Source organism: Petromyzon marinus, chromosome 12 (assembly GCF_048934315.1).
Source record: "Petromyzon marinus isolate PM22_M1 ecotype Great Lakes invasive population chromosome 12, UKy_Petmar_22M1.pri1.0, whole genome shotgun sequence".
In the NCBI taxonomy this organism is placed as follows: domain Eukaryota; kingdom Metazoa; phylum Chordata; class Hyperoartia; order Petromyzontiformes; family Petromyzontidae; genus Petromyzon; species Petromyzon marinus.
In genome coordinates this window covers 6,488,091-6,514,858 of record NC_133678.1, presented here as the reverse complement: position 1 = coordinate 6,514,858, position 26,768 = coordinate 6,488,091, and the positions used below count along the sequence as shown (strand labels likewise).

General features: G+C 43.1%; 1 protein-coding gene across 2 annotated transcripts in view; it reads left to right on the top strand.

Moving 5' to 3' along the window:
- The window catches only part of LOC116941627 (arf-GAP with SH3 domain, ANK repeat and PH domain-containing protein 2-like), a 49,306-nt gene that overhangs the window by 7,945 nt on the left and 14,593 nt on the right, over positions 1-26,768 (top strand). For both annotated transcript variants that reach the window (XM_032952883.2, XM_032952884.2), the window contains exons 2-22: positions 5,675-5,747; positions 6,555-6,700; positions 7,308-7,382; positions 7,540-7,589; positions 7,705-7,771; positions 8,579-8,664; positions 8,844-8,919; positions 9,865-9,951; positions 10,492-10,592; positions 11,243-11,312; positions 12,599-12,686; positions 12,831-12,879; positions 14,827-14,990; positions 17,426-17,559; positions 19,737-19,831; positions 20,027-20,216; positions 20,732-20,817; positions 21,581-21,696; positions 22,367-22,434; positions 23,227-23,334; positions 26,200-26,419. In XM_032952883.2, coding sequence (XP_032808774.1) covers positions 5,675-5,747; positions 6,555-6,700; positions 7,308-7,382; positions 7,540-7,589; positions 7,705-7,771; positions 8,579-8,664; positions 8,844-8,919; positions 9,865-9,951; positions 10,492-10,592; positions 11,243-11,312; positions 12,599-12,686; positions 12,831-12,879; positions 14,827-14,990; positions 17,426-17,559; positions 19,737-19,831; positions 20,027-20,216; positions 20,732-20,817; positions 21,581-21,696; positions 22,367-22,434; positions 23,227-23,334; positions 26,200-26,419 — 2,149 coding nt within the window. The remainder of the gene's footprint in view (positions 1-5,674; positions 5,748-6,554; positions 6,701-7,307; positions 7,383-7,539; positions 7,590-7,704; positions 7,772-8,578; positions 8,665-8,843; positions 8,920-9,864; positions 9,952-10,491; positions 10,593-11,242; positions 11,313-12,598; positions 12,687-12,830; positions 12,880-14,826; positions 14,991-17,425; positions 17,560-19,736; positions 19,832-20,026; positions 20,217-20,731; positions 20,818-21,580; positions 21,697-22,366; positions 22,435-23,226; positions 23,335-26,199; positions 26,420-26,768) is intronic.

The window sequence follows — 26,768 nt, the reverse complement described above, 5'->3', positions numbered from 1 at the left end:
TTGTACATCCTCAGTCAGCTGGTGACTTTTTTCAGCTTGCTGGTGGCATTTGGTTCTGTGCTCATGAGTATAGTGACATAGCAATAAAGCGTTGCTGGGAGTGGTTATGTTTTGTTGGCCATAAATGTTATGAATACGTTGCGTACCAATTGCACAAATTAATACCTTGCTCATATCACGCGTTGCGCCGACATTTCACCAACCCATTTGGTTTTTGGAAGAGTAATTTGGTATTCTTGGTTCTTTCGGTAAAGTCACGTAGAAGGGAAACAATAAAATAATAAAAATATAAAACAATAAAATTCTCACGACGTTTCGACTGCAACACAAGCATTCATCATCAGGTGTGAAAACCACGAAAATTTGAAAAAAGTGGCTTTTTTTAACGTTAGCACCACGGATAGTGATTTGACAGTTTGTTCAGATGGACGAGTCCATCTATGTTCGGAAAAGAGGAGGGGGGAGACGAAAAATAATGGATGTGGTCTGAAAGCCACCTTAAGCGTGATCAATCAATTAAGACCCGAAATGGTTTATCAAATCCTTCTAATGATTGCTAAGCCAGAATCCATCTTCTCGGTTGAAATTGTCTCTGTCTTTGTATTTGTATTTGTGGATAGCCTCATGAACGAATCTCTCATGGTAGCCAGATGGCTTGCAAAGAATCTCTGTCTTGGAGAAGTCAATGTCATGTGAACCTACTGAATTATAACAGTGATCTGCCACGGCCGAGGTGTTGGTCCTACCGTGTTTTAGGTCTGCTTTGTGTTCACGAATGCGGTCCGAGACATGTCGTTTGGTTTCTCCAATGTAACTACTACCACAGAGGCAACTTAGTTTGTAGATGCCAGGCTACTGTATGTCCGGAATCACATCTTTTACAGATGGAACCAGATCACGGATTTTATGTAATGTGTTGAATCGGACCTGGATCTTGTGTTTATTCAAGATTTTGGAGATCTTTTTTGTGATCCCCGCCATGTAGGGTAAAGTGATGGTTTTGAAAGGATCCTCAAGAGGGTCCTTCTTCATGGTTGGAGTGATAGCTTTGCGGATTGTGTAGTCGGAATAACCATTAGCCTTAAGAGCTTGGTGTACGTGCTTGAGTTCACTGGCTATATGTTCCTGGTAGGATATGCATTGGGCTCTATGGTGGAGAGTCTTTATGAGGGAATTCTTCTGAGATGGATGGTGGTGGGAATCCGGTTTCAGGTAAGCATCCGTATGGGTAGCTTTCCTGTAGACAGAGTGGCTCATTGAACCTTCAGGTCTCTTTTTTATTAGGACATCCGAAAAAGGTAGCTCATTGAAGACTTGGTTCATCAAGGACTAAACACTGAGGTACCCCCCCCCCCTGGTAAGACACTGCTTAACCAATACATACTTCACTTGGAATGGAACTTTCTACAAAGAAACTGAGGGCACCCCAATGGGCTACCCCCTATCTCCGGTTGTAGCCAACATTTTCATGGAGAAATTTGAGACTGACGCCATCCAGACTGCCACTCTGCGCCCAACCTTATGGAAGAGGTACGTGGATGACAATTTTGTCATCTGGCCACATGGCCGGCCTGCTCTAGACCAATTCTTCGACCACATCAATTCCATACACCCAGCCATCAGATTTACCATGGAAGTCGAAAAAGATGGCAAGCTACCTTTTTTGGATGTCCTAATAAAAAAGAGACCTGATGGTTCAATGAGCCACTCTGTCTACAGAAAAGCTACCCATACGAATGCTTACCTAAAACCGGATTCCCACCACCATCCATCCCAGAAGAATTATCTTATCAAGACTCCGCACCATAGAGCCCAATGCATATCCGACCAGGAACATAGCCAGTGAACTCAAGCATGTACACCAAGCTCTTAAGGCTAATGGTTATTCCGACTACACAATCCGCAAAGCTATCACTCCAACCATGAAGAAGGACCCTCTTGAGGATCCTTTCAAAACCATCACTTTACCCTACATTGCGGGGATCACAAAAAAGATCTCCAAAATCTTGAACAAACACAAGATCCAGGTCCGATTCAACACATATAAAATCTGTGATCTGGTTCCGTCTGTAAAAGATGTGATTCCGGACATACAGTACCCTGACGTCTACAAACTAAGTTGCCTCTGTGGTAGTAGTTACATTGGAGAAACCAAACGACATGTCTCGGACCGCATTCGTGAACACAAGGCAGACCTGAAACACGGTAGGACCAACACCTCGGCCGTGGCAGATCACTGTTATAATTCAGTAGGTTCACATGACATTGACTTCTCCAAGACAGAGGTTCTTTGCAAGCCATCTGGCTGCCATGAGAGATTCGTTCATGAGGCTATCCACATATACAAACACAGAGACAATTTCAACCGAGACGATGGATTCTGGCTTAGCAATCATTGGAAGGATTTGATAAACCATTTCGGGTCTTAATTGATTGATCACGCTTAAGGTGGCTTTCAGACCGCATCCATTATTTTTCGTCTCCCTCCTACTCTTTTCTGAAAATAGATGGACTCGTCCATCTGAACAAACTGTCAAATCTCTCTCCGTGGTGCTAACGTAAAAAAACCCGCCACTTTTTTCAAATTTTCTTGTTGTGGTTTTCACACCTGATGATGATTGCTTGTGTTGCAGTTGAAACGTCGTGAGAATTTTATTGTTTTATATTTTTTACTATTTTATTGTTTCCCTTCTACGTGACTTTACCGAAAGAACCAATAATATGAATGCCTGCAGTCACGAAAGCTTTAAATAAAAAAGTAATTTGGTAGTTGTGGAATGTTTGACTCCACGTAGGAACGTCACAGCCAAAACACTATATTGGAGCAGTGATTGGGTTTCCCAAAATATACCTCCTCATTTTAGCTTGTGGGTCTTATTTGATGCATTTGCTCATGCTGCCATGCATCTCCTATTTCTCATTCCTGTTACCCTGCAATAGAGCGCATTGCTTTTGCAAGTACTGTTCTGCATGTAAACTCAAGTGGTAGAGCAATGAATCAATTTTCAACCATAGCGTCGCAACTGTATAACTTTTGTAAACTTTGGCATGGCTCGTGTTAATTATACTATAATTCAGAGCTGGGCTATGTGATTATTTAAGTAATTGCACTACCGATGATTGAATCGACTACTGGACAAATTGCTCATCACCAAAAAGTTAGGAAAGTTCATCTCATCAATCTCATGACTGCTCTCACGTGTGCCGCTGGGTGGAAAGTTATGGGTGGAGCATGGCGACGTCATCTGCTTGATCATCCCAGTGGCCCAAGTACAGTAATTGACCATAAAAAGAGTCTTGGATTTTAATCTTTGCACCATTAAATATACAGGGTGGTCCAGATGGCCTGTGACCCCCAATTTAATTATCTAAAACTTTATATTTTCAAAGTGAGGTTTACTTAAAACATAAATTAATGTTACAAAGAAAAAACACACTTGTTAGGGGTCAATTAATTTGGGGTCACAAGACGCCTGGACCATCCTGTAAATCCACGATTAATAGTGTGATCTCTAACTCTAATGTAATACTGTACTGTCCAGTTGAAACTACTTTGTTTGTAATGCATGCCGTAGTTTGATAGTGACGGAAGGGTGCGAGAGAGTTGTATGCAAATATAAACTGCAGTTTTTGCATAACGTGTTAAGTTCATAATATATTTATTGTCAAGCTGAGGGGGGGGGGTTACTGTTTGGCTTTCCTGCATCAGCTGCAGTGATGTCTGATAGTGGCAAATAGCAGTGAGCAGCGGCAACATAAATACGTTGTCTTAAACGTCTCGTATGAAGCATCTGAATGTGTCGTCGCTTCAAATCGTGGTCACCGCTAAATAGGGTGTATTACCAACGTGTTGTCTGCCAAAGGTGTTCATGAAACTTCTGAGTTGCCACTTTGGGTAAGGAATCTGAAATTTCTGCAAGTGCGAGAATGTATTGGGTGTGTGCGAGAATGTATTGGGTGTGTGCGAGAATGTATTGGGTGTGTGTGAGAATGTACACACTGCGGTCGTTTCAGATCTGCACACTTGAGCATTGTGCGTGGGTCGATCTTGGTGACCAAATTCCTCCGGCATCTCGTTTTTAGGAAAGCTTTTGAGGCAGGCTTCTGCCGTGGGAGCGCGTGTCTAACACGTTTGCAATTGCACCACCGCACATACGGACACTGTCTCGATGTCTCTCTGTCTGGGCCAATGCGCTCTGATTACAGAGGGTCGTGCTGGTTTATCTGTGCCCTAACCAAGACTGTTTCCTTGCTCCACACCTCGGCGTGTTCGACTGACAGAGAGGGCACGTGGGAGATAGTGAGTGCTGTTTTGGTTCACTTGCTGCACACGGAAGGGCTGGGATTGAGAAAATGTGTCAGGGGCCCTAAATAATGGCAGGGTGTGTAGGGCATGTGACTGCATGTCTCATATGCCATCGCTAGCTTAGGTGACTCAAAAGGCATGTGCTTAGACTGGTTGTGCTTTGCTGGCATGGGTTACTGCAGAATCATCAGCCTTGGTATATACACAAAGTATATATATGTTTCAAAAATGTTACCTTGTGTGTGGCATGTTCTCAGTGAGTTTTTTTTTTATTCTGACCTTCATACCGCACTGGGGGGAAAAAAAAACTGTCCACAAGTCCATTCTAACTGGAAAGGAAATGATCCTTGTGATGTGTGTCCATTGCGTAATTGTGTGTAATGCTGTTGTGGGAGCAACTGTGAAAACACCGTTTGGCTGCTGCAGCTTCTGTGATTGAAATGATGAATTTAAAAAAAAATATGTATTTTGTGGAAATGTTTTTCTTCGGAATGCAAACAGCCTTTAGATACAAAATAGAGTACTGCACTGCTCTCTCACTGATATTAATGTTAAATGTAACTAAATCAGTCGTTTCAGTCTTTTTGGTATGATGGCCCCCCAATCAACACCACTGCTCCCCCCGCACCAGGATACTGAGGCCACAATACGTATAATTATCACATGTCCACGACTAGCGAACGTCTTGTTAGTAAGGTATTTGTTTCATGTTGTGTTTTAGTGTGTTTTGTGTTTTAGTAAGGCATTTATTTATTCTGGTGTGTTTTTTCATCGCAACGTGGCATTGACATTCCCAACGCATATTTGACATTTCTCCTGCACAATATCCATGCTGCAGGCTGTGTCTCACCTGAAGGCTAGTGGGGGGCTCGTTGCTAGCAAACTAAAACTCGCGTGAAAAAGATGTATAATTTCTCCGAGTTTACTTTACATTTAAAATAACAATAACGCTTAAAATAAAAATGCTAAAACTACATCTATCTCGTCTTGCAGTACGTGCACAACTGAAGCAGGTAACGCACACGCATGTATTGCACTCGTCCGGTAACTAAAATCGAGCAGAATGAGTTCAGACGTGATGCGGGGACTGGCACTGCCATGCAATCTCCTTTGTTCAGCCTACACACTTCCCTGTTAAGTCCTGGAGGGTTTAATTAATCCCATATTATCTGCCAACATAGGCCGCGTGCTTGTTAATACAATGTTGTCCGTAGCGTAATTAGAGCAAACGTGCGCATTATTGCGAAAAGGCAGTAACTGGGGATATCATGTCCATTTTGAGCAAACAGCAGCAGTGGAATTGTTGTCTTTTCGAGGGATGATTTATTGATTGATTGGTCCCTAACCTGATGTCAAATGTCTCCTCAGGCGCTGGAAACTGATCGTGGGTGCTTGCAGAAGATGAAGAAATACGTCAAGACCATGTGCACCTCAGGACAAAGTACTCAACACAATTATAGAGGATTGCTTCATTACAATTCTAATCAGAGCTTAGTTAATTAAAACATCTCCAAAACAGATGACTGCTATACCACTGGTATACTAGTGCGTGGTGGTATTCAACTGACTGGCAGTGTGCACGTGACTGAACATACGTTGACGTTGTAAGGCTATACACCTATTTACTCTAACCAAATGCACGCCATTATGTGTATGCATGGGGAAATATTCGCAAATTAAAATAGTTTTCCTGTTTAATTGAGCATGGGGTACACAGTTCGTCTGCTGTTTATATCTCTTATTCAGTGGTTAGAATTGCACATTCCTAAATATGTTCCCTCTTTTATGTATCCCACGGGAATGATTAGCTTTAGTCAACCTGCAACCAGGATTTGAACTCACAATCTTCTGATTGTGTGTCACTCACTCTGCCGACTCAGGATTTACCTTTTGACCATGTTGATGAATACTGTGGTGCAATGTTTCAATAAGCAAAATCCTCATTTACTTTGAATTAAAACCACTTAAAAAAATGTAAACAGTACTAATAATAATTCTGAGATTTTAAATCACTATCTCACCATACAACTACTATAATGTATCTAATTTGAACGACTCTAGAGGCATGTAGGGCTGATCAGGATTTGAACCCAAAACGTTCCTACTTTGAGCAGCACGCTCTATCTATCAACGTTGCCATCTGGCCGGATCATGCAAATGTACAGTTCTACCTTAACAATCATTATATTAAAGAGACCCAAATGGGTTCATATGTTGTGAACCTTGCCGTGCGCGTATTGCCTTTCAGCATACGTTGAAAACGAGGAGCTCTTTTCAAATTACCTGGAGAAGTTTGGAAACAACTATTTGGAGAGGGAAGAACCACACCTGGCCACGGCTTTCCTCAAATTCTCCGTCTACACAAAGGAGCTGTCATCGCATCTGAAGAGCATGGTACTGCTCGCCGAGCACATTTTAATACAATCTGGGTGGAACCACAAGTGCAGTTCATGTGGAAACGCCCAATATGAAACATGGCATAATCACATATCGCGTGGTGCTGTGATGACTGTTGCTGCCCTGTGCACAGGTGTAGTACAGTAACAATGAAACAGTTTTATTATCAAACACCGCTTCCGGTTTTTTGCTTGGGGAACTATTACTTGGAATGAAAATTACGTTGACACATTGTCGAGCGAATGTTTATTTACAGCCCATTGTTTTTTTTTATTATCCTCTGCTGGATGAGAACCCTATGGGCCATGAGGGATAATGTGACCATACTTCACCAACATGGTCAGTGCATGCTGGTGGAGGTGTTTGGAGTGCTGAACAACATTCGTTTTTTATCACACTGCTCTCTTCTTCCCACAACGCCTACAACTAGTGCACGGTAGTCTCCCATCCAAACGCTATCCAGAGCACAAGCCTGCTTGTCTTCCGAGATCTGATGAGATCGGTTGAATTCCGGGTGATTTGCTCACATGCAAATATTTACGTGCATACAAAATCGCTATTCAGTCCAAGTTAAACTCGTATATTTTTTTTATCTTGATTTCAGAACCGACAAGTAAACAATGTTATCGTGTTCTCCTTGGATACTCTGCTGAAAGGTGACTTGAAGGAAGTCAAGGGGGTGAGTGATCTTGAATGTAACCTGATACACAGTGGTATTGTCCCACTCGACATCTGTGAAAGAGAGCTTCATAGCTCATCGGATTCTTCCAGTCTAGATAAACATCCTCACGATAGATGCTTTACACTGAAAACGATGCCCTGTATATTTTTTACAGGACCTTAAAAAATCATTTGACAAAACGTGGAAGGACTATGAAACCAAAATGTGAGTTATGCGAGTTTCTATACCTACGATACGTTCAACTGCTCAAAAACAAATGGAGGTCTCCTGAAATCGTGGCCCCTGAGTGACGTATTCTTTTGTTCTGACACACCCCAAGGTCCAAAACAGAGAAGGAAGAGGACATGGAGCGTGAGCGGAAAGCTGTGCAGTTGCAGATGTGCGAGGTGCGTCCTGTGTCTACCTCTGATAAGGATTCTCCACCCACAAAGTGGCAGCGACGCAAGACTGTGTTGAGCAATGGGACCACGGCTGCTGAGTTGCATGCCCAAGGGGATGCGTGCTGTTATCACATGAGTCATTTCTGCCCTCTGGACAATTTTTTGAACAGAACTTGTCCGCCGGTTATAATGTTTTTTAATCACGGATGCTGAGTATATATGGCGAACTTCTTTCGCACCGTATGTAGCCAACCATGCTTATCGGAGTACGAGTCGAAAGGCCTAAATTGCCAAGCAGCCAGCAACGAACGGCACTTTCGAAAGACAGTTCGTTGTAGGATGTTTCTTGAATTGTGCAAGATTAATAACTCGGGTGAAAGAGAAGATCGGAGGGAATTCCAAAGTTGGAGCAGTTCGAGATTATATTTGGACCTCTGTGGTCTGGTGGTGTAGAACATTTTAGGTGAGACAGTGCATTCGGTCTGCTAGATTGGATCTTCAGCATGGTCGGAAGAATCAACGAGTGAAGTTGATGGGAACAAGTCACAATGATAGAAGCAACGGTAGAGTGACAATGAGGCGGCTGGCCGATGGTATGGTGACTGTTGCACATGAATACATTTGTCCCTGTCATAAGAACATAGAATGGCCACTACTAGCTTAGAACTCTCCACTAGAGATGAGCGCAACCCAGCCTTTATGCGTGGGAATGCTGATGTTGATTATTGCCCGATTGTTTTAGGAATCAAGTGGATTTCAACTGACAACTGCGTCATTTTGCATCCTTTATTTGTGTGATGTTGTTTCCCACAGTATCTGATCAAAGTGAATGAGATTCAATCGAAGAAAGGGGCCGATTTTCTTCAGCATTTGATCAAACTCTACCACACTCATTCCAGGTGCCTTTTGAATTGGTTACATTTTAAAGTGCAGTTTTCCACATATACACTATATATATACACGGAGATGTTACCAAACATAGAATACCCACAATTACTGTTGGTTTTGACGCATTTTTTTCTCGCTCATGAATGCGTGTATGAAGCTTTGTGTGAAGTATGTGATTTGTTGTCGACAGTTTTTTCCAGGACAGTTTAAAAATAGTTGAGAGTCTGAAAGGCTCAGTTGAAGACCTCACAGCAGAACTAACAAATGTAAGTCGCTCATAAAACAAAACATGGAAGTTGTAATGCACGTCACTTTTACTTTCAGTTAAGAGTGGAACTCTCCCCCCACCCCCACCTCCCACTGTGAAAAAACTTCCCTCACCACAATTTTGTTGTTGTTGCATAAACGTGTGGGTGTGTTTTTACAACCGAGTCTCTGCACATTGAACCATTACATTCTATCACCCTTTGCCATGTTACCAATTTATTTATATAATACATGTATAGAATGTGTATTTATTATGTACAGCACTTTGTGAATCCACTGCTGGATAAAGGCCCTCCCCATGCCATGTCAGTTATGTGTCGGTGAAGAGGGGTGTGAATGGGAAGCCGGTAGCGAAGGCTATTGCACTGCGCTACGAACTCGGCGACCCGTGTTCGATTCCCATTCATGGCCACCACCAGTGATGATTATCTGAAACGGTGCTGGCCCTCCCCTAGGTCGGCTCAGCCTCAAATGAGCACCTTGCAGTTTGAAACCTGAAGGCGTATGTACTATGCTAGTTGTAATCATACAACAATAACACGAAGGAGATCATGAGTTCGATCTTGTTTTCCCTGTAGTCACGTGGATTTTTTTCCGTCTACTCTGGTTTTTCCCTCCACTTTTAGAAACACATGTGTGGAGTATTTGGCTGCTATAAATTTCCACCTGATAAGCCCCTTGGTTGAGCTATTATTTTGTGGCCAGGTGACTTTTGAATAAGAGCTTTATAGCTCAGTGGGCCTTACCTTGTACTTTTTTTTAATTAGTTTCATTTCGTAGTTTTGTTGAGTACAAAGGACATGCATTTCCTCAGCCAGGTGAAGTAGCACACAGCCTGAGATGAGGGCCAGGCCTATTATAAGAGCTCATTTCAAAAACGCTCATTAACAGTGTTGGTGGAATGCGCAGCTGTTGCATAAATTGTTCGCTTGTTGCTGTTCCAGATCAAGCAGGCACAAGATGATGAGCGTAAGAAGCTGTGTGCCATGAAGGACAAGTTGAAGGATTCTCTTCAAGTGGAGAGCAAGGAGGTTTGAAATAATTTCTTTGTAATCTCAACAACAGTGTTCGTGTCAGCTGTGAAGGTGTACGTTTCAGCTCACTGTTAGATCCAGCTAAAATGGTGCTTACAGTATCTTTAAATCTTCTGAAAGATTTGATTGTAATATGCATTGATAGTACGGATGAATTACGGATAAAAAATCTCGTAATTTTCTTATTTTTAAGGAAAAGGATGGATTGTTTTCGGATAGTTTACATTGTCATATGAATATGTGATTACAAAAGTGACATTACTCTGCCACGTAACACAATGTTTGGCAGGAATACAGCAGAAGTGACATCATAGTGACATCTCTTCCAGTTTTCAAGTCAATCTGAAACTAAAACTTATAACTTGGATCTTCCAAAATGTTGCGTCTGTGCCTGATTCTACGATTTTTTTTTATCAGATTGGTCTTAAAATCTAGAGCACATCCGTAAATGATTTAAGTTTCACGTAATATGAAAACCATTTTACAAAAAAAAACTGCCCAAATGACCTCCTCTGTCCTATTTGCCTCGATGCTCAGGATGCTGGCAAGCTGCAGGCGGTCTACAGCCTGCATCAGCTGCAGGGAAACAAAACTCATGGCAATGAAAAGAGTGGACACCTTCTGAAGAAGAGTGATGGGTAATTGTTCATTGTGGAACAAGATCATAATTTTACAAACCACTGTTTTGATGATGACCTCCTCGTGCCATGTTGGTCAGGGGTTTTCTTTGAGCGTGCTTTATAATGCTGATCAGTGTGGATTGTTGAAGGGGGAGGGGTAAAGCTGGTATGGATAGCACTCAATTGGCATGTGTGTCTCGAAAGACATTTTTTTTGCACCTTACGAGGTCAGCTGTGGGTTTTGCAGCGCCTAGAATGACTTAGTAGGCCAATCCTTGAGTGACAATCCTTGCCACAGCAATTGCAAGTGAATGCGGTGGCAGCTCCAGAGGTGTTTGTTGCGTTTTCTTTATGTCGCTCCCTCTTGGTCTGATGTTATCAGTGGCTAGGGAATCGAGCTCGGGTTGCCTGGATCATAGTATCGTACACGAACAACCGTACCATCGCTCCATCCTCTTACGTAATGCGTATCTTAAAAATGAATTATGTTTATAATGCGGATTAACATTATCTGCCTCAACTGCGCTATGTTAGCTGGTGATTCCACACTAGCGTATTGTTGAGTGTATCTTGGGAATGATAAAAATGTGTTTTAATTAGAAGGCATCCTGTTAAATGTATATACTTTGTGCCGTTGCTTCGTATCATTTATGTTTTTTTCTCTCTAGAATACGGAAAGTGTGGCAGAAAAGAAAATGTGATGTCAGAAATGGATTTTTGCTCATATACCATGGAGTGGTGAGTAGTTTTCCCCATACGTTGTGATACACTTGGACGGGAAGTTATATATGAATTATGTATATTGCATGATATAAAACTCCTCTTATTTTCTTTGCTGTGGGAGCTCTATTGGTGGATGTTATGGTTTGTGCTTATCCATTCATTTTACTCCTTATAGCCACACGATGAATCATGAATAAACTTAGAAAATACGATTAGCTTTTCCACCACTTGCTGGTTCCCGCCCCTCTATACTGGATAGAGGAGCTGCATAGCTAACCGGATTTTTCCAGGACAAATAAAGATTCTAATAAGATGATACATGACGTGCATTTGGGAGACCAAATTTGTGTTGATTTGGGTTGGGTCAAACCCACAAATAAGCGCAGTAATACAGAATCTGTCACCAATTTCTGGGTCATTCTGCTGAGTTGCGGGAAGCCCTTGACAAAGTGGAAGGATTTGGCATTTTACTCTTATGAGTCGAAGCCACCAATTTGGATGATGTTCGTCACAGCCTGGATGTTTGGGACACAATCCACTGATAAAGCTCGGATTGTACAATGAATTTGCCTTTACTCTTGTTTTCTTATCAGCCTAAGTGCAGGTGATAAGAATAATCGTGTTATGGACACAATGCATACATATACATCTACAGATATGAGTGCAATTCACTGTGATATGGGACCTTTCTTGCCAGTATGAAAATATAACATTAGGTTTTACCCTTTCTGGCAATAAAACAGGTGTTAAGATGTTAAAACATCAAACATAATCCTTTTTTAAGGAATCCTGTTCGCCTTTTTGGCGTCCTCTGGTCTAACACTTTGAGACGAGGCTCAAAAGAAAGCTGTCTCTGGTGTGGACCAATCACTTTCAAAGACTATGAATATATTATCAGAGCATGTTTTTTTGTGTGCATGTTCACCACAAAGTACGTGTGATTAATGCAGACAGGATTCCTTGACAAAGCATTCTGTTTGGTGTTTGAACATCTTAACACCTGTTTTATTACTCTTTGGTTCTTTCGGTAAAGTCACGTAGAAAGAAAAATAAATTAAATAATAGCACAACGTTTTGATTGCAACACCAGCAATCATCATCAGGTACAAATGAAAGAGTAAACAAACCTAGTAAACTTAGAAATATAATGCAATTCAACCTGTTTTATTGCCAGAGGGTAAAACCGATTGTTACAATTCACTGTATTGGTGAATTAAGACCATATTATTTACGTTAAAACTAGCCAAATGTTTTTTTTTTATAAAAGTGAACATTGAAATGTACCGTTTGGTATCTTGCAGGCCAACCGGCAGCCAGCAAAGCTCAACTTGCTGACGTGTCAAGTGAAGCCGAGTGCGGAAGATCGCAAGTGTTTCAGTTTGATCTCGTGTGAGTGTGATGAAGATGACAATTTTCTCACAGTATATGGCTTCATGACTTGTGACGTTCGTTCACTGTTGCTTTTAAAAGCAAACGGTGTTACTCGGTGTGTTTTCGTGATATATATTTTTTACACGTTGTCTTTTCGCACAGATAACAGAACATACCATTTTCAAGTGGAAGATGAAAGAGAATGCACCGTGTAAGATGAAACAAAATGACCCTGCACACTTACACGTTCGGAAAATGTTTCGTGTTGTCGAAAGTGTTTATCAAAATATAAACAGATTGATTTACAATGGTTTTTGAGAAATTATCACTTTACAAGTAACCCCGATAACTTGACCACACTGGGCAGTGCCGGTTGGTGAAGTGGGTGGGTGGGTGGAGTGTAACTAAATATAGTGCCACTTAAAAATATATATGTGAATACATATATAGATTTATGAAGGGCCTTATTCCAAGGTGCTTTACAGCAATCATAAAATAGTACATAAGATGATAGTGGTTGAGATAAAGAGTGGGGTTATTAAAAGTGGTGATGTAGTTTAAGTGACAGCTAGGAGAACAGGCGGGGGAGGGTTTGGGGTAGGCGTGGTCATAGCTGGGGGCCAGGGTCAGGGAGTTGCAGCAGGGGTAGTGATAGGGGTTGGGGTAGTGATAGGGGTAGTGATAGGGGTTGGGGTAGTGATAGGGGTAGTGATAGGGGTTGGGGTAGTGATAGGGGTTGGGGTAGTGATAGGGGTAGTGATAGGGGTTGGGGTAGTGATAGGGGTTGGGGTAGTGATAGGGGTTGGGGTAGTGATAGGGGTTGGGATAGTGATAGGGGTAGTGATAGGGGTTGGGGTAGTGATAGGGGTAGTGATAGGGGTTGGGGTAGTGATAGGGGTAGTGATAGGGGTTGGGGTAGTGATAGGGGTTGGGGTAGTGATAGGGGTAGTGATAGGGGTTGGGGTAGTGATAGGGGTAGTGATAGTGATAGGGGTAGTGATAGGGGTTGGGGTAGTGATAGGGTTGGGGTAGTGATAGGGGTTGGGGTAGTGATAGGGGTTGGGTAGTGATAGAGGTAGTGATAGGGGTTGGAGTAGTGATAGGGGTAGTGATAGAGGTTGGGGTAGTGATAGGGGTTGGGGTAGTGATAGGGGTTGGGGTAGTGATAGGGGTTGGGGTAGCGATAGGGGTTGGAGTAGCGATAGGGGTAGTGATAGGGGTTGGGATAACCCTTGTAGGTTGGGGTGGAGGCAGGGAGTACGAGTAAAATGAGCAAGGGAGAAGAGATGGGTTTTAAAGGAGGATCTGAACCAAGTTTGTGAAGGTGATTGTTTTATACTCTTGGGTTCTTTTGGTAAAGTCACATAGGTAAAAAATAAATACCAAATGAAATTAAATAAAACAAAAATGGAAGCAACTAAATTTATCTAGTGATTTAATTTAGTTGTTTTCATTTTAGTTCCACTTTATTAAATTATTTATTTATTGTTTACCTACGTGACTTTACCGAAAGAACCAAAGAGTATGGATCCTCGCAGTCACGAAAATTTAAAACCTGATTGTTTTATGTGCAGTGGGAGATTGTTCTAGTGAAGTGGAGCAAGCAGCGTATATAAAAGATTAAAAGTCTTAATGCTAGTTTGCAGATATATAATAGGCCATTCTCAAAATGGTTCTTTCTGTAAAATGGTTTCCTTCCACAATTATGACTTTACATTGAGGAGGTAGAGCCAGACAATTGTATCAGGAGTCACGGAGTGTATAGCTGTGATGATGCCTCCGTATGTGTGAATCGGGTATTGAGTCGTTATCCGTTCCGTGGTCTGTTCTGGGTGACCACAGTTGCACACCGAAAGGTATTTAATTTTCCATTTGTGCATCATAAAGTACCCGCATCAGCTCCCATGGTTTGTGCCGTTGCGGTTTAGGGTTGGTTTCCTGACGGCTCATATATATTCGTGTTCTCAATTCGAGGCTTATCAGCTATATATGTATGCAAGAATATGCATTTCAGCAAAGTTTTATTTCCTAATTGAGTAAACACAGTTTTTCGACCTGTTAAAATATGTATATCCAAAACCGTTCACATGCACGGACTGGTTCAGTCTTCGCCATCAGTCCATGATTAAAATGTTGGGTTAAACTGTTTTCTTCACAGTTGGGTCTCGGTGCTGACCAACAGCAAAGAGGAGGCCATGAACAACGCCTTTAAGGGAGAGCATGGGGCGGACATCAGCAGCGTGCAGGAGCTGACTAGCGACATCATCCTGGAAGTGCAGAGCATGCCCGGGAACAACTTGTGCTGCGATTGCTCCGTAGCAGGTACCCGGCTGTGCCACTTGCTGTGCTGTTGACATTTTGTTCTGTACCCTCGTTCTCTCACCCCATCCTTCTCTCATTGGCAAATTTTTCTCCGATTAACCTTGGACGTTAAAGGTCCCGTGATGGCGTTTCAAGTAGCAGGAGGCCACTGTGTGCAAGCGTCATGGTCCAAATTTGCCAAAATCGGTAAATAGCCCGTAAATTACTCAATTGGGATTACACAGATGAATCATTACCCCTCCCCCCACGGCAGACTAATGCCCCCTTGTAGGTAAGTGCTGAGTCGCCTTGTGCCACACAGGCACAGCTGCCACAAGCGATGATCCCGTTACATCCTCGAGATGAGGATGTAAGGTGGTTTAAATTGCCGAGGCATTAAAGCGCCGTATGAAGGTAAAGATTATTATTAACTAATGTATTAGTTGGACATGGTGATGCATGCCTGTAATCTAGCACTAGGAGGTAAGGATCGTGAACATTTCTGAAACTCCCCAACCTGCTTTCCTGCTGATGGGGCCTGGATAAAATACAGCAAGTGGGTTGCCAAGCATCGTCTCTATGCGGGTCTTTGAGCATCTCTCCCTTATATTCTTGGATTTTCCCCAGCTACTCTGGCCCGGAAAGTGGATACACATGACGAAATGTGCATTGAACACCTACGGGATATCTGCCCATGGATCGTGATGATGATGACTGGCCAATTCCCATGCTTAAGACTATACAATTTTATTCAGAATATACTTTGGTTCTTATTCAGAATCCCCTCCTCCTTTCCCACCCCTCGCATGTTTACTCTTAGAAAAGTTCAGCCAACGCTATGAAAATCCCAACAATGAGCTCTGTAAATAAGGACGTGCAAGTTCTGTAACTCGGGGCAGTGTGTTTATTGTTGGAGTGTACCATGCGTCGTAAACATGAATTTAAATGAATTGGGAAAATGTTCCAGTGCCAAAGAGCCTCAGAACTTTTGATTTAAAGCTTTCGTGACTGCAGGGATTCATATTCTTGGTTCTTTCGGTAAAGTCACGTAGAAGGGAAACAATAAAATAATAAAAATATTAAACAATAAAATTATCACGACGTTTCGACTGCAACACAGTCATCATCATGAGGTGTGAAAACCACAATAATTTTTTCTTCAAATTTTCTTGTTGTGGTTTTCACACCTGATGATGATTGCTTGTGTTGCAGTCGAAACGTCGTGAGAATTTTATTGTTTTATACTTTTATTGTTTCCCTTCTACGTGACTTTACCAAAAGCCTTAGAACTCTCCGAAGCTTTTAAGAAGGAATGCATTAATTATTAAGTCCACCTAGCAATGCTTCGCATTGGTGCTCATGAAAAAATATCTATTTTTCTGAACAGGTTTGCGAAAATTCGTTTTTTATTTGGCGTTTGTGGGATCTTGATATATTTTGCTACGTCATTGCCATTTTCGGTTTACCAAACTGTGATACGCAGATTAGCTGTTTTTGATTTTAAAACTGTACGCATTTTCTGTGTAAGATGTGTACAGTATCTTCTTTGGTTCTTTCGGTAAAGTCACCACGTAGAATGAGAATAAAATAATAAAATAACACAATAAAATTCTCACGACGTTTCGGCTATGACGCAAGCGGCCGTGAGAATTTTATTGTGTTATTTTATTATTTTATTCTCATTCTACGTGGTGACTTTACCGAAAGAACCAAAGAAGATGAAGCCTTGCAGTCACGAAAGCTTTAAATCGAAATGTGTACAGTATATTCAACATCAGCCGTGATTAATCCACTGCTGGATGCACACCTCCACAAGCCGTCGCCATTTCTCATGATCCTGCAATGTACTAATCCAACTAGCATGTGCGCACGAGCTGATTTAATCACTCCTCCTTGGTGGATGTAGCCTTGGACACATACCATTCCTCAGCTGCCATTCTATCTTTATTCCTGTCCATCGGCCATCATTCCTATTGGCGATGTGCCGTGTCCAAGTACACTTACTTTTTTTACAATTTGAATAATGTCGTTAACCTCCGTGTGGCCTCTATTTCATGTGGTTCCTCTTTCTGTCTCGGTCTAATTTCACCTTGACTTAAAGCTTTCGTGACTTGCAGGAATTCATATTCTTCGAGTGACTTTCCCGAAAGATCCCAAGAATAGGTGTAATTTCAATTTTGCATCTCGCCACTTTTTTTCTTGTGCACGTTTCAGTTTTATTTATGACCATGTTTCTGAACCGTATGTCCTAGCGGGATAGTGCATTATATAATATTTAGCAGTGACAAAAAGAACACTTTTTTTGTAACTGTGCACGTGGCATGCTCTTGATGTTCTCTTGTTTGCATGCTTCTAGTATGAGAGCCGCATTCCTGTAATGCTGTCACCTACGTTTTCATATTTAAATTGCAAACCCATTTGGCAAAGGGATCACAACTGTGCCTACTGCCCGACAGATCCCAGCTGGCTGGCGACCAACCTTGGCATCTTGACATGCATCGAATGCTCGGGGATTCATCGCGAGATGGGTGTGCACGTCTCCCGCATCCAGTCCATCACCCTCGATGTGCTGAGCACGGCCGAGCTGCTGGTGCGTCCACTTGCTCATCTCGCACGGTTGAAGTACAGAGAGAGAGAGCGTGTGTTTGTGTGTGTGAATGTCAGTGTGTGTGTGTGTGGGCGGAGTGTGTGTGTGGGCGGAGCGTTATCGCACTTGCCCTACGAACACAGCATTCCGAGTTTTGATTCCTGGCCATGGCTAGCATCGGGGCCGAGTGATATCTAAACCGGTCCTGTGCCTCCCCTACGTCGACTCAGCCTTAAATGAGTGCCTGGTGTGTTCTGTGAAACTATCAGCACTGGGGAGACAAGTGTGGCCCGGTGTGGTGCGATCCATGCCACCCCTTCACGATTCGTGCTGGCCTTCACAGGTGCTTGCTAAAGGCACTGGCATGACAGCCTCTTTAGGTTAAACTGGGGGAGAGGAGGTCTTTGTCCCAAGTCATTCAAGACGATGATTTTCACATTTATGATAGCAACAACCTCACATTTGTGTCCCTCCCACAAACATTCTATCTGTACTCACTTCTACGTAAGTGAAGTGTATGAATGTAGAAGTTGGACAACATGGACGTTTGAGTTGCGCAATATATTTTCATTAAAATATTGGGCTGCCGTGATGGCGAGATGTTAACTGCCTCACCTGGGCTCGATCCCAACCCTTGACGCCTGCTGTATATTTGGAGTTTGCATGTTCTCCCCGTCGTGACGTGGGTTTTTCTCCTGGTCCTCCGGTTTTTCCCTCGACATTTAGAAACGCGCGCTTTAGAGTATTTGTCTGCGATACATTTCCACGTGATGAGCCACTTCGATGGGCTGTCATTTGTTGCCAGGGTGCTTCTCAAAAAGGGGACAAATAATTAATCGGTGGGTCTTACTCGTTAAAATAAAAAATAGTTTATAGTTCTACGGTTATATTGTAGTGGGTGGCGTGGTGGCACAGTGGTTAGCATACCTCATGGATATGGTTACCCGAGGAAGATTCCTGTCCATGGCGAATATTGTTGTCCAGTAATATCTGAATTGGTCCTCGGTTCCCCTGTTCACCAACACGCTCTAACCATCTTGCTCAGTTGTGGTGTACCCCATGGGCAACTTTCATCCAGTAGTGGATTCAGTATTCAGTTTCCATAAAACATTTATCAAATGGTTGAAGGGATGATGCATCAACATGCTGTCAAATTGTAGATTTTCATTTTCGCTGCTCGCTTAACTGAGAGAAAATATCCACGATGTAGATACACATAGCCTGTTGTATTATTTTATCTGTAGTTTGTCTAGGGGAAACACTGAAGATGTTATCCCTCGTGGTGATTTATCGAGGTTGGTATAATGTGGCCAATAGACCCTGACAAATGGTGGGCAAAAACCGTATGCCAGGGTGCACTTGGTGGAATCTGGTTTTTCCAGTTTTGCGAGAAACAGTTTCAGTTCTTGCCTTTTTGTAAACTCTCATGTCCGGTGCGTTGCATTGTTTCACCCAGTAATAGGTTTCCCGTGGGGCATGACACTCCAACATCCACATATTTGTGGCGTTAACGCAAAGTTTGGAATTCATAACCTGGGCACATGAAGTGACTCGTGTATTAGAGTTATTTTCCCGTGTGTAGAATCACCTCCGCAATAGGAATGAATGTTTTTTTACAGACCTGAATGAGAGGTGAAAGCTACAGAGATGGACTGGGGAAACTGTGGTGCAACATTTCACGCACTGCTCTGTGAACTCTGTAACCTGAGTTTTTTTTTTATTCCCGGCTATGGCTAATGTCAGTGGCGAGTGATGCGTATATCGTACTGGTCTTGTGCCTCCCCTCTTCACCAACCCGCATTGACCAGCCTGGTGAAGTTCTCACAATTCCCCATGGCTGACATGGCGTGGGGAGGCCTTCATCCAGCAGTGGATTAAATAATGGCTGTAAATTATTATTATTATAAATCTAAGTTAATAAATTGTGTCCATTATTATTACTCTTGGTAACCAAATTGTAACCACTTAATATATATGCAGATACTGTCACGTTGCAATGAAAGAACATTGGACCCAACGTGTTGACCTTTGCATTTTACTTTCCTCATGTTTTTGTGAATCTCTCTAACTTCTAAACAGATCGAATTCGTATATTAATTATTTCATTTCCACGAAGCATACATTTAATTGTGTCATATTACAACATTCATCACGATGTATTGTCATTTTTTCCCCCCCAGCTGGCTAGAAATGTGGGCAACTACAGGTTTAATGAAATTCTCGAGAGCAACCTGCCGACCGACTGTGATATCAAACCAACAGCCGACAGCGACATGTAAGCGCTTCTGTTACATCAACCTTTCAATTCGCATTTGAACGTATCTCTGACTCGCCACCAAACGAATGCACGCATGTACGTTGACCTTCTTTCGCACCGTACGTTAGCCAACCGCGCTAACGGACGCGCGGGCGGGAATGCCGGCAAACTAAACACAAACGCGTCGGTCCAAATGACGGTCGCTCTCCCCAGGAACGAGCGGCGGTCTTACATCACCGCCAAGTACATCGAGCGCAAGTTCACGAAGCGGAGTGCGCAGTCCAGCGCGGACAAGGCGGCCGCCCTGTGCGCCGCCCTCGTGGCCAAGGACATCTTTGCGCTGATCGAGGTCTACAGCGAAGGGGTGGACCTGCTGGAGCCGCTCGACGCGGCGCACGTGCAGGTTGACGTGGCACCGTTGCAGTGGTGGCACGAGGCATTAAACAACAATGAGCCCCAGGGGTTTCCTGGATTCATGAATTAAAAAAATTATATGTTTGATGTATCATCCCAAATTGAAATGCTACTAAACTTAGCAAGTCAAATGAACATGAGGTGTGAATTACACTTTCTGATCAGTCATTTATTTGCAACTCTGTTCTCATCTCACTGCATTGCTTATGTCTACATTTGCCTTGCTTCACTACATTTCTCTCTCTTGTCAACTTCTCTCCCATCATCTCACTAGTATTTTATGAATTGAAAGGGGGGGGACCCCAAGAGAGATGTTTTGCTTAGGGCCACCAATGGTCTAGCACCACGACTGAATTGAAGATGAAGGGGACTGTTCAGGAACAATATCATCCCCCTAATATAGATTTTAACTTACAAGCTATAACTCTTTTTCAATATTTGCATCTTTGTAAATTAATCTTACAGTAGGTAACCCTTAACCACGTTTATTTTCCTATGGAACAGGAGAAAGGGGAGACTGCATTGCACTTCGCCGTCCGCCAGTCAGACAGGAGCTCTCTGCACCTTGTCGACTTCCTCATCCTCAACTGGTAACGACTGAACATTAACGCGGCCTCCTTGGATGCTGAATTCCTTTTCAACGGCGTCGCATGAGCGAGCGTACGCTCGTTTGCCCCTTGTTGCAAATGTTCTTGGTTCGAGCCTGGCATAGGTCTCTGGCACAATGACGCAAATTAATATTTTGTGATGATTGTACGGAATGGCTTCACTCATTGAACATGTGACTGAGATACAAACCCCAGCCAGAAGCGGCACCCGTACCAGTCGGGAGCGTTGCCATGGCGTGGCTGAGTGGTACCACATTTGCCGCTTGCTCCAAAGGGTTCGCGGTTGTCGGCTGTAGGACGCCCCGGTTATAACACTGTGGGTTTATTAACCATAAATATGTGGCCTCTGCTTAAGGTGGACATTGAATGTCTCGTGACATTATTTGAAAGAGTAGGCATGTGCGTGTGGCAGCATCATGTAAAATTTAGCATGTAACAAAAAATTATTTAAAAACCACGGAACAACGTCTCCCCCTATTGGCAGACTATAGACGTGTGTGAGACATAGCACTGTCACGAGAGCCTTATGCTATAAAATATAACCCAAATTCCTAATGTACAAAAACATTTTTATTTTGTCAGGTTTTTTTTCTTGAAAGGTGCACACAAAATTGCACGTGAACAGACAAGAACACACGTGCTATTGTTACGATTGTCAATTGGCATCGAGCATTGCTGCATATTTACCACCCTAGTGCCACTTCTTGCGTCGCTCAGAGGGGCTTCTGCAATTCCGTGTGCGCAGTAGAAATGTGAACAAGCAGACGGAGAACGGGAACACTGCGCTGCATTTCTGCAGCCGGTACAATGCCACCGAGTGCCTCAAGCTTCTGCTACGGAGCAAAGCAGCCCTCCATGTGTGTGAGTAATGCGCCCAGAGGTTGGTCCACTCTCATCCCTTAACATCTCCTCGGCTGTCACATCATTCTCACTGCTGTAAGAATCAACGTGGTTTCTTGTTTTACATTTTTTTTTTAATTTTAAACAGACATAGTGAATAGAGGGGTGGATTAGGGGCACTATGGTTGGTGCACCACTCTATGGGCTCGACGACCTGAATTTGAGACCCGGCCATGGTTGACATCAGTGGCGAAAGATGTATGACGTAGTCTTGAAGAAAAACAAATCTACTTTCGTATCACCACATATCGCCACATATTAGTGTATCTAAATGTTTTAGCCGAGCATATTGGCACATGCCTCTTTACCTAGCACTTGGCAAATTAGGGTTGGCGAACCATGCAAATTTGCAAAACTTCCCAACCCACGGGGATGAGATGTGGCCAGGAGATGGGAGCCCAGCCAAGTAGAATTTAGGCTATCTGTGCCGAGCTTTAATGCTAGCCCCTTGAATTCAAGCGGTTTCTCTTTTACTCTCATCTCCTTCCAAATGCCAAACTATTGGTCAGATATACTCATACAGGAACCTCCTGAAAAGAGTCTTGAGATTCAGCGAAACTTTCCTGGATATTAAAAAAAAAACTGTATCATTGTTTTTTCCTAATTGCTTTATTTCTTTGTTATCTTAAAGCAAATGAAGCTGGAGAAACTGCCCTGGACATTGCCAAACAAATGGATCACGCACAGTGTGAAGACCTGGTAATTATATTGTGTTTAGTTTCACAAATTCCAGTGAGACGTTCAGTGCCTCTGCATCATCTTATGTCAACGCTTAATTAGCACTTTCCTTGATTGCGATCCATTAACCGTAATGAGCAGAATCATAGAAGCCTGGTACAAATACCTCAAACCCTAAAACCACCAACTCATTACTCCCAACACGTGGTCTTGACTGCATCTGCTCAGGAAGTTTATACTTGCCATTTGTACAAAAGCAAGCAGTGTTGACTGTGGTTATTTTCATATTCTTGGTTCTTTCGGTAAAGTCACGTAGAAGGGAAATAATAAAAATAAAACATAATAAAATAAAGTTGGACAGAGACCATTACTCAATAGTTTTTATATGACCCTGTACAAGGGCCGTTCCACAAATTCTGACGTACATTTCAGAGACTTCAAAGGTTGTAGTGAAGTAGCATTTTATTTTGGGCTTAGTATATCGACCACTTTGGACTGTGATAGAGATGGAAATTATTTGTCCGTCTTTCTCGACAAGGGGAGAAATGTTCATGAAACAGCACGGTGTCGGATGTGCTCGGGTGGACTGGCGTTTTTTTAAAATCCGCGCTGGGATGGTGACCGGTGATGATACGTTTAGTTGTGTCTGTGCATGCAATTTCAGAAAATTGCCCATTATTTCAGCTGCTGTGTGGGTTGCAAGTCGAGTGTGCTAACCATTAAGCCATGGCAGCATCCCTATCAAATGTAATCATTTATCATTACTGTATTATTGTCATTATTAATCCAAGATGGCCCCCTTTCTGTGTGCAGCTCACCCTGGCGGAGAAGGGCTTGTTCAACCCTCGCACGCCCGTCGAGTACAACTGGAAGCTCGACAAGGATGACCTTTGTGAGAGCGAAGACGAACTCGATGAGAAGGTAACAGAGCTCAGCTGTGAGTGCAGCTCCCGGAATAAAATATATTTTCACCCCTGAGCTTTGCCTCCTCCCTAGACGCTCACCAGACAATAAGCAATCAACACTCTGCAAGTCACTACGCAGTGGAGCGGTGACTGAAACGTACACGCACATATCAGTGACGTCAAGTTAAGATTTTTCATATACACACATAGCCAATTACTAAGTTGAGTGCTGTCTGCTGATTTCAGCGGTCACTGCTGAGTAGTGTCAGGTGAACTTGGCTGGTGAAGGTCACGTGGGGTGAAGCTTGTGAGTGTTACGCGGCGGTAATTTAGTTGGCATATTTTATGTTTATTTTATTCGTCTTTGTCTAATTGACCACAACTTGTAGAATTTCAGCGAAGACATTGTGTGTGTGTTCCTTCATTCTCATGGTCTAGTTGACGAAAGCGGTTAAAAATGTAGTCCACCCTTCATTGTTGAATGTTGGTGTGAGGGGCGTGCAAATTCGCCCCCTCCCCCCACATGAATATTATCAGGTCAGCAAATCAGGGCTGCCCAGTCATTTGATTACAGGTAGTCCTCATCTTACGATGGAGATGCGTTACGACGACCCCCATCGTAAGTAAAAAATATCGTAAGTCGAAGATGGCCTAGCCTTCCCAGGAGTCTTAAAGAATGGTGATAATTTAGCAAAACAGAGCAATTGACAGTACCGTACTGTATAAACTATATACTGTATGTATTTATTAATTACAATACTGTATTTTACACAGTAAGTACAAAACAAGGTAAATTCTTAGCCTACCTATATGAACTGCAATTAAATAGAAAGTTTTTTCAGGAAACAATTCTATCTGCTATAAAAAAAAACTTTACACATGCATTGAACGCATCGTATCGTGGTAACCCAAAAATGAAATCGCTAAAGCTACGTATCATACACGCATTGAATTTTGTCGCATCGCTATCGCCATCGTAAGACCGAAATATCGTAAGTCGGACCATCGCTACTCGGGGACTATCTGTATATACATACGTAACCAATTACCATTTGTGACCTATCTCAGTGCCCTTCGGCCTCGGAGTAATGTTTTAAATGATCTCCGTCTCTTCCTTCATTCAGACTCGTTAATTTTCATCTCGTCATAGCCACACTTTGATCTGCGGCGGGAAGTTGCCTCCATCGTGACTCTTGAAGAGTTTCGTCCGTCGTTGTTTAAAAGAAATGTGTAATAAGTTATATTTAAAAAAAACTTTTTTTAAAAACACGCTTTTATGAAATGTACTAGTAATGGCAGAACTCCACGACTCCAGGAAGTGGCCCCGAAGCTTGCCACAACGTAAGGGGGCCGTGGTGATTTACAGCCAACGTCAGTTGACAGTGGACAATTAGACCCAAGCCGAAACATAACATGCAAAATAATGTTTAAAAATATATGCTTTATGATGGAATATGGTATTGTCATGAGTATGACATGAGTATACCAAGTTTGCAGTCGATACCACATTGGGAAGTGGGAAAAAAATTGAGTTACAAGATTTGAGCATACAAAAACGACAACGACAACAACAGGTAGAGTGAGTTAAAAGAAAGCGTTTAAAAACACCTTTTTTTCTAGCATTACATTTCAGTCAATCGAATACCGCTGTTACGTCACATTATCTGCAGCACGGGCTGCTCTGGAGTATATCTACATGTCAATATACGTGTCTTTTGTGCCTCGTATATAACTTGATCTTGGTTCTATTCGGTAAAGTCACGTAAAAAACAACAAAAAAGAAAAATGTATAAAAAAATAATAAATAATTTCTTTTTTATTTTTTGCTGTTTTTTGCGTGACTTTACCGAATAGAACCAAAGAGTATGGATCCTTGCAGTCACGAAAGCTTCATTCTAGAACTTGATCTTGCCTTGAGTCCTCCAAACCATAATAGGTGTAAGTCGGTTGTGGGGGTTTGGAACCATTTGGAGAAGTTTTCTCTGCACGGCGTGGTGGACACCCCGAAAGGAGAATCTATTTGTAATGACTGTGGATGCTGCCAAGGCCTACAACAATCCATCTTTGCTGAGTACTAGATCTTATAGTGAACATGCTACAGCATTGGCACAGTGGTTACCGCATCGTGTTATACACCCACTGGCCTGAGTTCACTTTACTGCTATAGCTAACGTCTAGTGGCATGTGATGTATGAACTGATTTTAGACCTCCCCTCTTCACCAACCCTCAAGGTGAAGAAGCGTAGTCAAAGTAGCCTCCATAACTGGCACAGAATGGGGATGCCTACATAGGGTTGTACATACTTTTTTATTATTAACATTGATTATTATTAAAATCCCAATATTATTCCACGTAAAAATGACTTTGGGTCTGTTAAATGCTGCATGTGTAGTTTGTAACATTTAAAATATGTAGAGTTTGTTTTATAGTGTATGACTTCTCTTTATGCACTTTCATATAATGTATGATATTGCGTTTTGGGTGATTTAATTGAAAAGTGTATTATTTATTAATCAGGCGATTTGACTGCCCCAAGTGTATAATATCAAGCACGTAGTTCCTGGGCCATTGCATATCTCATTCTGAATCCATTACTCCCTTTATATTAAAGACAGACTGTGTAGGTCTGTCTGCATAGCTCTCCGGCGTGCGTTTGCCGGTCGTGCCGCGGCGTTGTCCAGCGCGATGTCCTGACGATTCGCTGCGCTGGGCCGAACGCTTCGCCATTTACTTTCCCCGAAGCGCCACGTGGGAGCGAAGCGTCGGGGACGCCATACCCGAACGACGACACGCGGCACGAGGGAGACGGACCATCGACGACGGGACGTTCATTCCGCCGCGGCGGTCTCTCCGTTTTGTTTGTTTATTGCATTTCTCCAGCCCGCCCGAAACACCCGACCCACCAGCTGCATCACAAGGGCGTCCCAAGTGAGCTCCGAGCACGAGAGCCAGAAGGCTGCCAAGAGGAGGCTGACCCTGCCTGCCGGATACAGCGCTCAGGACGTGAGCACCACGGCCGCCCCCGCAGCCCTCGCAGCGGGCCGTGTCGCCGACGGCCCCACGCCGTCCTCGCCGGGGGGCTCGAGCAAAGTAGCGATGGGTAAAGGCACGGCGTTCCCCGGGCAGGCCTCGCCGGCTCGCTTCAATATTGCTTGCTTACTCGCGACAGAAAATTTTTCTCCGCACTCTCACGGTGTTACTCTTTGGCAGCCACGGAGCGTGACCTCGTTGGAAGTGGCGAGGGGGTTGGGGCGGGGGGGGGGCGAGACGAGCACAAACTGGACATCTGTGAAAAAGGGCTTCGTAGCTCATCGGAGTCCTCCAGTCTACATAAAGATTCTGATTCTGAAGCAAAGTGGTGGGGGCACAACGGCAGTCGGTGTTAAAAAGCGACGGCACTCAGCCAAAGCGAAGCAAGCAAATGCATCGAGAGCGCCAATCAGTCTAGG